An 11,919-nucleotide genomic window follows, 5' to 3' on the forward strand; every position below is an offset into this window, starting at 1 on the left:
GGGTGGATCGATATGATATTGTTACACATCACGGTGTCCACCTACCACCGTTGGTGTTCATGTCAACCCTATACAAAATATCTCCTTGACAGCTAAGGGCATTTCTAAAGTGGACCCTCAAACCGCTCGCAACCGTTTGAACCATGCGGTCTGGCCGTGTTTTGCCATCCAGCATGGCCTTGTATCTATCCGTTGGCCCGTCCGAACGTCATTTTTTTCCGTAAATTGGAAGCAAACTAGGAAGGCTTTGCGAGAGTCTGGACAACACCAAATAGGACTCCAACATCCCCGGCCTACCCAAAACTCCTTCGGGACCCCGCTTCTCCACCCTTCCTCTTTCTTTGCATCCGTTTTCTCTCTCGCCGATGCCATTGCAACTCCTCCTAGACCGCCCGCCAAACCCTTCCCGGAGCTCCATGACCTCCACCGTTATACCCTTGCTCCAATGCCGCTTTCCCTCCTCCGCCGCCGCTGGTCCACGCCTCTCTCCTCCGTTTTGCAGTTGTTCGTGGACCTGCTAAACAATGTGATCCGGATACCTTGTGGGAGGTGATTACATGTTGTGTGATCATGCATTAACAAATTCATTAACAAATGTGATCCTATCGACCCTTCAAAGCAGAATCCGACCACATTTGATGGGTTTGTTCAAATACATTAACAAATTCAGTATCGACCAGCTCATGTGCAACTGAAAGAAGATTTGATTGAGCATCTCTTAGTGGTTAAAAGGGACAATTAGTACATATGTGTAGTTGAATTCAAGTTTGAACTACTTTAATTTAAAAAAATATTGGATTGTAATATTTAAATTAAAACTGCCGATGCATTTGAATATTTTTAGATAAACTATCACTTGATATGCAGTTATTTTGAGCTTATGTGCTTTAAAAAATGCTGGGTGTTTGCGGCTAGCTTTGGATCACCTGCTTGCGCATCAGTGTATGCGGACTGGTCCCATCTCGTCTGAGGACGGATCCGGTATCCGATTTGGAGGTCAGCGTTGGAGATGCATAAGCTCACTCGGTCACTCTTACAAATGGGCTCCACCAATACCCTCCAAAGCCCCAAGCCACCACACCCATCCTAGGACAGGAATTCATTAGAGTCAAACAAGCGAGCAGGACAGATCAGAAAACCATTTCCATATAAACGGACTAATAATAAGTTATCTCTATATATGCAGATGGTGATTGTCTTGTTCATCTTGAATCAGCCGAAACCTATGTCCACACATTCGCCTGCCACGCCAAACTCATTTCGAGTTTCTTCGTCAGCTAATCAACCAATCAAATCCACAACAACGAACACCCTGAAACCCACCGACCCGGCAACACGGCAACACCATCTCGAAACCTCCATAAATTTACCTTGCCAAGATAATAACTGCGCACCTGCACCGACGACACCTACATTACACACTGGAGCATCGATCATTCTCGCCCCTTGATCACCCCGGCGTTTCTGTACTTGTACCGGATGGCCAGCACCAGGAAGAAGACGTAGTTGAGCGCGCTGAGCACGCACATGAGCCAGTAGAAGCGCTCGAGGTGGTAGTGGTTGAGGCTCGCCCCCTCCAGCCACGCCCGGTGCCCCGCGCGCCCCGTCGCGCCGTTCACCACCGTCACCAGCACGGAGCTCAGGTAGTACCCCAGCGCCAGCGACGCCCACGACAGCGACGTCGCCAGCGACCGCATCCGCGGCGGCGCCTCGCTGAAGAAGAACTCCAGCAGGCCCGCCAGCGTGAACAGGTCCGCGGACCCCAGGAACAGGTACTGGAACGCGATCCAGAAGAAGGTGATGGGCAGCGGCGCCGCTGAGTCCGTCATGCCGGCGCCGGCGGCCGCGTTCTTGCGCTTCACCTCCACGACGGCGGCCACCGCCATGGCCACGATGGAGAGCACCAGCCCGGTGCCGATGCGCTGGAGGTGGGTGATGCCCATCTCCGTGCCGGTCACCCGCCGCGCGAACGGGACGATGATGTGGTCGTAGATGGGCGCCAGGAGTATGATGAACGTGACCGGGAACACCGGCAGGGACGCCGGCGGCACCTTGAGGCCCCCGACGTGGGTGTTCATCGTCGCCGCCTGCTCCACGGAGAAGGTCGAGAGCTGGGCCAGGCAGCAGTTGAGCATGATGGTGGAGAGGAAGATGGGGAGCACCATGAGCACGATCTTGACGTCCTCCACCTCCTGCACCGTGCACGCCAGGGCCCTGTGCCGCGGCTGGCACTGCACCGCCCGGTTCAGGCCGCTCAGCTCCTGGGACGGCTCCGTCACCTCGTCGGCGGCGGCGCCCGCGCCCCCGGGCTTGCAGTACTCCTTCATGTCGGTGCTCCCCGTGGGGCTGGGCGCGCGGTCGATGACGGCGCCGTGGCTGGCGCTCTGCGTGCCCCCGCGGCGCGCGGAGGCGGCCGCGAGCAGGACCTTGGCGATGGTGACGAGCGGGCTGCCCGTGGGCACCTTGCTGCGGTAGAACCTGGAGCCGGCGGCGAAGACCGGGATGGAGAGCAGGATGGCGATGGTGGAGATGCCGAACCCCCACTGCCACCCCTTGTTGTCCTCCACCCACACGGCGAAGGTGACGGCGATGAGCGCGCCGCAGGAGAGGCAGAAGACGTAGTAGTTGAAGAAGGTGGAGCGGCCCTTGCGGCCGCGCGGCGTGTGCTCGTCGAACTGCTCCGCGCCGTGCGGCGGCAGGGAGCCCTTGATGCCGCCGATGCCCAGCGCCGTCAGGTACAGCCCCACGAACAGCATCGCCTTCTTGCTCCCGGCCACCGGCTCGCACGCCGCCGCGCCGGCACCCTTGGCGCACTCCGGCGGCATCAGCGACGACGACCGCGCCTGGATCGTCAGGACCACCAAACCCTGCGCGCCATCCCAAACATTCAAACATCAGCTCTCTATTACACTCAGAAATGCACCAAACGGAATGAAAATTTTCCGGTGTAAAATTAAGTGGGCTTGTCCAAAAAAATATGTTTGATATGTTAACGCAGGCCATTGGCCCATACGTTCTGGGCCTGACCCAAAATACTAGCATTTCGCTGCCATTCGCTAATGCGAAAAAAACATGGCTCACATGAAGTACTACTACAGAATACAGACACTGGTTCTGGTTGCATAATTGCATTCTTTTGAAAAAAACTTTTTTTTTGCGTAATTGCATTGGTGCGACATGATTAGATGGAGAACCAGTTGCAGTTAACATATCAGATTATCACGTCGAAAGATTTGGCAAAAACCTGCATCGATTAATCGAAAGCGATAAAGTTCCACAGGGACCATGCAAGTGGGCGCCGTGCTACCTGTGGCCGGCCGGCCGGCCGCCCGTGCGCTACGTCGCTTTGGCCCTCTATAGGCTCTCTCGTCTCGGTCTCGACATGGTCCGTGAGCTCGGTGCTAAAGCGGAGGAGAGGACACCGACCCACTGCAGATGGCGCCGTTTGACCGGCGATCTGGCTGTGCGCCATCCCGTTGGGTTGTTGTCCAAAATATTTGTTTTGTGATTAGTCAGCGTTGACTACAAAAATGCATGGTCAAACAGGTGAGCATGTGATCGTCGTGGATCTTGAGGTCAGAAACCAAGCAGAAGCACCAAGCTCCAGAGCTCCGGAGACGAGGGTCGACGCGGCACGCACGCACGGTCGCTCTCCCCGTTTGGTCCCGGCCCGATCCTCCGGCCGAATCACCACCGCCCTCCAGGTACCCCCGCACCGGGCCTTCCGGGCATGCACTACGTACGTGACTGACGCCGACACGAGAGAGCCCAGCACTGGCGTCCGACGATACGCTACGTGCGCGTCAGTCTGCCCCACCCACGCACACCCGGCGATCGATACGTACGCCGGCCAACAACGTGGTTGGCGCGCGCGGCAACTTGGCCCTGGCCGGTGGCCGCAACGACGATCCTGTCGTTGCCCGGCCCGGCCGTTGGGGTGCGCTGCTCAAGACTCAAGAGGGTCGGGTTCCTCCTGAAATCCGTCCAGGAACACCGGCACGCCTCCGCCAACCACCGGGCAAGTCGCCAAGGACACAATCAAGGCTACTGCCTACTAGCAAATATATTATGTTTGCTTGTGCCAGTGGACACTAGTGTAACTAAAATTCGACGAAGTGAGGTCGTCAATGATAAGCAGATGCTTCACACAGTACGTGATATTGCGTGCCCGCCCATCGCTCCTAACGACCCGTCTCCACTCTCCTCGCTATCGACCGGCCGATTCGGTTTCCAACGGCAACAAAAAGGGGGTGCAACAGGTGTGGACAGATGCCGCGGCCGAGAGAACCAACGGCAGCTGCTTTAGCGCCCGGGCAAGGATTGGTCCAATCGTGTCGTGGCATCATCGCGCACACAAGGAAGATCTTGTGCGATCGACGGTAGCCCGGGACCGGGTCAGGCGAGTGGTGCGTGCGTGCGTGCGTGCCTGACGGGACGGTCAGGTCAGGTCGGGTCAGGGCCAGATTCCCCTGCCGACCCCGGCGCCGGCGGATTGGCCGGCCGGCCGCCAGAACCAGACCGCGCGCACGCATGCCCGCACCGGATGACCGGAATCGGATTGCCTGTCGCCCCGGGCCCCGGTGGGAGGGTTGTTCGCATGGGCCCGCGACCGCGACGTGATCGGAAAGTGTGGCGCCGCAGGGCGGGCGGCTTTGTTCGCTTGCGGCCGCCAAATTGGTTGCTCAGTGTTTTTTTTACATATAACATGGTAGTAAGATTTGCTCTTCGCACATAGTACTACATCCGTTTTAGACTCACGATGTCACAATCTCGTGTGAAAAAGTGCGTGGGATAAAGAAACTGCCGAACTTGATTAACAAAACATTTAAAAAAGCTGGTCAGGCACTGTGAGCAGTGGAGTCGATCTTTCTCCTAGCTCCGCCACTGCGGCGACCACACTTTAGCTGCTGCTTCTTTCGCATGCTTTTGCCATCATGATTGGACAAACCAGATGCGCGTCAACACAGCCGGACCATCCAAACACGCCCTGTGTCGAACGGTTACTGATGCAAATTATGTTCCACTTGCGTCGCCTACACACACGATCCGCCACCCACGTCCCTGTACCCTCTACGTCGTACACACCCGCACCCATCACGCCCGTCTACGACGCACGTTGGAACTTGCACGCCCATCCCAGCGAAAAGTCTCCCGACGGCCCGCATGTCAGCGTCTCGGGGCGACGTACAACACACGAACAAGAGAAAAACGCAGCATGGATATTGTTTCCGCGGTATGGATATCGTCGCCTCGCCGTCACCGGACCACGACCGGTTGTTAATCCGAGCTAGCGATCCAATTAGCAGCCCACGCATGGCGTGGCATGGCTAAGCCAAATCAAGCCCATCACGGCCTGCCCCCGGCTATAACTTAGCTAGTACGTCGACGTATTGTACTATAGCCTAGTGCATGCTGTCGCAGTACGTAGGACGTGATTAGCTACTAATGTTATCAGAGGAGTACGTAGTTCCCTTTGACCCAGGCAATCTGATCTGATCCTGCCCATGCATGGATCCTGTTCTTGGCCGGCGAATAAAGTTGATGGCTACAAGTAATCATTGGCCTCTCATTTCACCCCGACCACTACTAACCCAGATCGCAGGGAAACTACGTGCTCCAGTTGATCCATCTGTGGTGCTCCGTGTAGCTAGGGCCGGGTCTCTGTATAATTTTAACAGCGAAGATCTATCTCGGACCAGACGGACGGGCGGATCCTGAAGTGCGCCTAGCCTACATACGCAACACACATGCGCCACATCCCACATGTCGAAGATCAAAATCGGGGTTATTATTTGACGTGGCCGGCTATTAAATCCTCGCCAATGTGGTTATCTCCGGACATGTGTCGTTGCCTCAACGTAGCTTGTGTTTAGTGCTCGGATCCATCATCCACCGTGGCCTCGTTATTAATTGATTAGTGTGATCCTTTCGGCAGCTTGTTAGAGAGATTTTGTGTAGCTAAACTAAGAGATGGCCTCGCCAGCCGGTCAAACATGCATGTCGACGTACGACGTGTACGCGAGACCGGCCGAGGAGAAAAGGAAAAGTGAAATGTCAATTCGGCCACGTGGTGCCACACCTGGACGAAATATTCCGGTGTGTATCTGCCAGCTCGGAGATGTGATAAGGACAACGTTAACTATATCTATGTATATCGTCGATCTACCATGTACGATAAGTCTAGAATAGCCCACGCAAGTTTTTTTTCCTCCATATTAATTGCGCTATCTACGTATATCCAGAAACGTTGGTCTACCACGTAGTATGATGAGTCTGTTATAGCCCACGCAAGTCTTTTTTGTCGGTGCATGATGCAAATTCATCAGCAAAAATGGACAGCCAGGCAGCTACTATTACTACTGTACTGAAGTAAGCGTAGTAATGATCGAGAGATGGCAGGTACGGTAGAAATCTAAGATATTTCGGCGGGAGTGCGTGCGTACCATGAACTCGACGAAGGCGCTGATGAGGTAGACGGCGTAGGTGGTGCAGACGGCGTCGGAGAGGAAGCCGCCGAAGAGGCCGAGCAGGAAGGCCGTGCCCATGAAGTTGGTCACCGTCGTCGCCGACTGCGCCGGTGAGTAGTGCATGGACTTCATCAGGTACGTCACCAGGTTGCTTGCGTTCGCCAGGAACGCCAGGTTCTCAAGCACCTCCGCCACTGCATGCACACGGCAACGGTAATGTTACCAGCGATCATAGCATGTGTGCTGCATATAAATGTACTCCCTTAATACCTAAATATAAGAGTTTTCAGAGATTTTAATACAGACTACATACAGACCAAAACGAGTGAATCTACACTCTAAAATATGTCTATATACATCCGCATGTAGTCCATATTAAACGGGCTTATATTTCAAATTAACCTGAAAGAAAAAACAATTCACAAGTGTGCAAAATAAGCATATGTAAGCTGCAGGCGCAGCATGTGCGGTAATAACTGACATAACGCCCGCATTACACGGGTGGCTTTCCCGACGCGCGCCGGCCAATCTGCTCGCCGTTACCGCCTTGCGATTCGTGCCGTTTTTAATGCGCCCGTTTTCGGACGGCTCGGGGCGGGCGGGTAAAAAGCGAGGCGAAAAAAAAATGGAAGGCCTTTTCGACGCCATCATGCCTTCGTCCTCAACCACCAAAGCGAGAAGCAGAGGCCACTCTAGCTCGCAGGCCGGTCAGCTTCTCCTCTCCAGTCTCCTCCACACACGCGAGGGCCCCGCCCGTTCCTTTCCCGGCGCTAGGTCGCGTCGTACGCGAGGCTTCTAGAACGGCGGGCGGGGGCCGGAGGGAGAGGGATCGCCGTCATGGCACAGTGGGGGAACAGAGGCCAGGGGTTGCATTGGGGAGCTTGGGTGCCAAGGCTCGTGCAAAAGCGCCATGGACTGTAGCTTCGTCGCGCAAGTTGGCTCTCGGTCTGCCCTCTTGGCGTGCAACTTGGCGGCGGGTAAAGGTGCCCAATTCCTCACCAAGTTGCATGAATCCCGGGAAACGGATGGGAACGCGCGCACACGGTTTGCGAAAGCGAGGAATCAGGCAGGGGGAGGAGGGGCAACGGAGGAGGAAGCGGAATGGAGATGGAGCCCCGGCGGAAGTCGGAGGGAGGTCCGGTGGGGGCGGCTATGGAGCACTACATGCCCGAAAGCGGGCGGGTGGGGAGATCGGATAGGGAAGGTCCGATGGAGAAAGGACGGGGGCGAAATGGAGGGCGCGGCGGCTTTCAGGATCGGGAAAGGGATGGCCGGCGGGGAGGGGAGGGGAGGGTGGACCATGGGTGATGAGCCCATGATGCACGCCTGCGGTGCAGATACGGAGTGTCCCGCCCGCCCGGGCATCCTATTCCCGCTCCGGTCGGCCCCCTGCGTCGCCCTCTGTCTGCCTCCCGGCTCGGCTCGGCCGGGAGGGTTCTGGAAGAAGGTGGAAGGGGCCGAGGAGATGAGCATGCATCGCCGCGTGATCGAGGGAGGGTGTCGAGTTTGCTTACCCAGCACGAAGGAGGCGGCCACCATGCCGCCGTGCCGGCCCTTCACCGCCGGCCGGCTCCGCCAGTCCACGTACCCCTCCCACCGCTCCACCTCCCGCGCTCCGTCCTCCTGCACACACACACACGCAAGACCCGGCAGATCAGCACCGACGGCAAGCGAACAAGAACCGCCGCACCGGCTCCAAGGAGATCGATCGGTCGGTCTGTCGACTCACCATGGCGCCGCCCGCCTCTCCGCGCGCGCGTGTGTGAACTCTCAAGGTCTGAGACCCCGAACTGCCGGACGAGCAGCGGAGGCCGTTGAGGAAGGCTCGGGCTCGGGCTCAGGGGAGCGCCGTGCGTGCGTTGTGTGTGACTTGCCTGGCTGACGGGGGAGGTCCGAGGGGCACGGCATGGTGGCGTATTTAAAAGTGCGGGGAGCGGGGTGCCGGAGGGGCAGAACGGTAAAACGGCGGCCCAGCCCACAGGGGCGGCTGACGGGGACTCGAGGGCACGCAGACACGTCCGTCTCGTCTCGGCACGCCGCTCTCCCTCCCTCCCTCCCTCCTGCGCGACGCAGCAGTGTCTTCTTCTCGTGCCGCACGTTTTTTCTGTTCTTTTCTGTTCTTGTTTTTCATTTCATTTTTCTAGCTCGGCAGCGTCCGTTACTGATTTGGATTAATGGGGTGCATTTACAGGGATTATCTGGGCTACGTATATCCAGCTGTATTCTATTCGGTGAAGCTGTGAATGAGCACGTGCGGGGATGTGTCGCGCCTGACGGCCTCTGGTCAACCGAATTCGAACGCGTCGGAGGCTGGGTGTGTGCGCAAACGAGATTAGTTTTGTGTTTCTTTCGATATTGGAGATTGGAAATAAGCCAAGATTGCGTGTATCCACTAGTTAATTATTAGGCGATCATTAAAACCCGGTATTGACACCTGCTAAAATAGTGCTGGCAGTGTGAGCTATGGCTGCACTGTGCATTTCCATTGCGTGGACGTATCAACTTTCCATTTTTCTTTCCGTTGGCTTGGCCCTGCGCATCCTCGGATGCACAGGATTCGGAAGCTTTTCTTTCTCTCTTTCTTTCTCTCTGCATTGTCATTACTACTATCAATATTGCCTTTCTGCATTCCTCTTCGACCAAGCAAACAAATATCCCATGATGCGCCCGTGCTCTACTCCATCAAATCAAAGCATCGCTAGCACTATTGACGGGTGCTCCAAGCCGTCAGCCGCCGGAACTGCACAGGATCGTCAAGCCTCAAGGACGGCGTCCGATCGAGAACCCTAGGACGACCTACCTTGAAAGCCCCCGACATGCTTTTGTCAGTGACAAGGAGCAAGTTGAGGATTCTTTTCTTCCACCGGATGCGCACGTCTCCTGATCAGTGATCGGGCGCGCGCCCTGCCGAGCAACAGGAGAAAGCAACAGGCGCACGGCCTGATCGGTGATCGATGGTTCGTCCGTCGGTCGTCGAAGCGAGAGGACTGCTCGATCGCCCGCACGCCCGAGCAACAGGAAGGGGCGTGCATGGCCTGCGCCCGCGGTGCTCTCCGCTTCTACTTGCTGTCTGACTAAGACAGTACGCGGGCAACTTGAGGATCGGACGGATGGATCCATTGGCTGGAATTGGCGGGGTGCGATAGGAGGGATTGGTGGTGCGATCATTCTCGATGGATCTGCGCTTTTTTCAAGTGCCGCTCCTCTGATTCTCTCTTGCGCCTTGTTTGGTTTTGGGGATTGAGTTTGATCCGTCCGGTGTAGTTTCTGAATTTCATCGCAACAATTTTTTTTTAATATTTGAGATATAGGTTTAATGTTTGGGTCTCACCTGGAAAATCCGCAGGGGCATGCAGTGGCCGCTCGATTGCCTCGCGATTTGCAGGGGCATACAGTAGGTTTTAAGTTTCAGAAGTTGGAACTTCCGATTTTTGTGTGTGTGAAACTTGTGATTTTCAAAAGAGTTGAAACTTAGCATTTGTTTTCAAAAGTCATCAAAATGTAAATGGATCTTCTTTGAAAGCCCGTGTCACGAGAAACACAAATATGAAAACATAACTTAATTTGGACTTTTCGTTTAAAAGATATAACTGTTTGAAAATCGAAAGCCAAAAATAAGAGCATACCTGAGGTGTTGTGTGCCGCGAGACCTACGTGCCATAAATCTTCTCCCGGTCTCACCTAAAGTTGGAAGCCTTTTATTCCGCAAAAGAATCATTGCAAGATTTTTAATCTCGTGTTCGATTTTTTCAATAAGTTCTGGAGTATTTTTATCACATGTGTTTGCAATTTTTAATAGGAAGTTGGCCCCATTTGAGAGTTTTGCCTTAAATTGGAAAGTTGTGAGACACTTTACCTTTTCTGTCTTTTAGTCGACCTTATCTGATTTTAACATGCTCTGTCGGGTGGGTCCTAGCTGTTATGGCACATGTGGCGTGCCATGCCCATGGGTTTTCCTCCATGCGTTTGCCGCTCGGTTCCGCATCGCTTGCCTTTCCTGAACTACATGGTCGAGTCTGTATGTATCATGTCCCATCAAAAATGATAGACACACAGACTAACTACTAACAAATTTTACGGACTGGCAGACATGTTTTGTTTTAATTGGTCAAAGTAAACCTCTCCTCCTTAGTGGGCTGGTGGCTTAGGGATACCTAACCTTAGATGGCTGAATGTGGCCATGCAAGCCAGGTGGGCATGGCTCACAAGAGTGGACACGAGTAGACCTTGGAGCGAGTTCAAGATCAAGATCCCCAAAGAAGCTAAGTTACTTGTCCAGGCGGCTATGAGGAGTGAAACAAACTGTGGTCTCCATACACTTTTTTGGGAGGATCGTTGGCTAGATGGTATGCGGATACAAGAGATTGCTCCAACAATATATGGTATGATCCCAAGGCGGACCAGATTGACGAGATCAGTCGCCCAGGCTATGCAAAATGGGTCTTGGGCATCGGATGTTGGCCCGAATATTGGTGAGGGAGCATTGCAGGAGTACTTACAGCTTTGGATCAACGTAAGCACGTGGGAGCAGCAGGCGGATGGGCCGGACTTGGTCGGTTGGTCATGGGAGACCAACGGCCGTTTCTCGGTGCGCTCGGCTTACGCGGCAAAATTTTGGGGACGGACGGTTGAGCCTATGGCAGAGGTGACCTGGAAGTCTCACGCCCCAGCTACCTGCAAGTTTTTTGCTTGGCTTGCCTTAAGAAACAGGTGTTGGACCTCTGACAGACTGGCGAGGAGAGGCCTCCCACACCAGGATGCATGCCCCTTATGCGACCAGGAGGACGAAACGATTGATCATGTGCTACTGACGTGCGTCTTTGCCAGGTCAGCGTGGGCTGCAGTATGTGAGGCGCTGGGCATGCTGGACTGGACTCCGACTGCACACGATTCCTTAGCCATCTGACTTGCGGAGAAGCATGGGACTAACGGCTGGCACAAGAAGGATCTTCATACGGTTTTCTTGCTGACTTTGTGGGAGTTGTGGAAGCATCGCAATGCTATTGTGTTTGATGGGGCATCACCTTCGTTAGGTGTTTTACTAGGTAGAGTAAGGTCGGAAGGAAGAATGTGGTCTATTGCCGGCAAGTTTAAGAGAGACATGGACCCCTTCTTCCTTCGGCTTGAACGGTGGGCTAGTAGTGAGGATTAAGAGTGTTGTAATATGAACCTTGGAACTATGATGGAGGCACTCTTTGCCTTTCTTCTATAATATATAATATGCACACTCGTGCATATTCGAGAAAAAAAAACCTCTCCTCCTACTTAACCGGCCCCTCGATTTTAACTGGTGGGGTGGGCGCTCAGGCCCGTAAAACCGCGTATTATTCTGTTGATGTAGCAAAGCTCATGTCCCACTCATCTCTCGCACACTTTTTTGCCATTTGAAGCCGAGAACATCGACGGTGCGATAAAGAAGCTAAAATCTTAGCTTCATTGATGATTCTCCTTC

At 54.5% G+C, this 11,919-nt stretch overlaps 1 protein-coding gene across 1 annotated transcript; it reads right to left on the reverse strand.

Annotated features, from left to right (window-relative positions):
- Window positions 1-1,128: 1,128 nt before the first annotated feature.
- Window positions 1,129-8,349, reverse strand: LOC119330609 (protein NRT1/ PTR FAMILY 4.6-like). Its single transcript, XM_037603725.1, has 4 exons — window positions 8,197-8,349; window positions 7,982-8,090; window positions 6,444-6,661; window positions 1,129-2,867 (listed from the first exon to the last, which is right to left on the reverse strand). The coding sequence occupies exons 1-4, from the start codon at window positions 8,197-8,199 to the stop codon at window positions 1,434-1,436; spliced, it is 1,764 nt and encodes a 587-aa protein (XP_037459622.1). The 5' UTR covers window positions 8,200-8,349; the 3' UTR covers window positions 1,129-1,433.
- Between the last annotated feature and the right edge of the window lie 3,570 nt (window positions 8,350-11,919).

This window comes from Triticum dicoccoides, chromosome 7A (assembly GCF_002162155.2).
Source record: "Triticum dicoccoides isolate Atlit2015 ecotype Zavitan chromosome 7A, WEW_v2.0, whole genome shotgun sequence".
Classification (NCBI taxonomy): domain Eukaryota; kingdom Viridiplantae; phylum Streptophyta; class Magnoliopsida; order Poales; family Poaceae; genus Triticum; species Triticum dicoccoides.

What these genes read in the sequence shown, in the direction of transcription:
- LOC119330609 (XM_037603725.1), bottom strand. An exon ending in GGCCGCCTCCTTCGTGCTGG is followed by an intron (nt 6,662 to 7,981) that starts GTAAGCAAACTC and finishes GTGTGCATGCAG; the next exon opens with TGGCGGAGGTGCTTGAGAAC. An exon ending in GCGCCTTCGTCGAGTTCATG is followed by an intron (nt 2,868 to 6,443) that starts GTACGCACGCAC and finishes GATGGCGCGCAG; the next exon opens with GGTTTGGTGGTCCTGACGAT.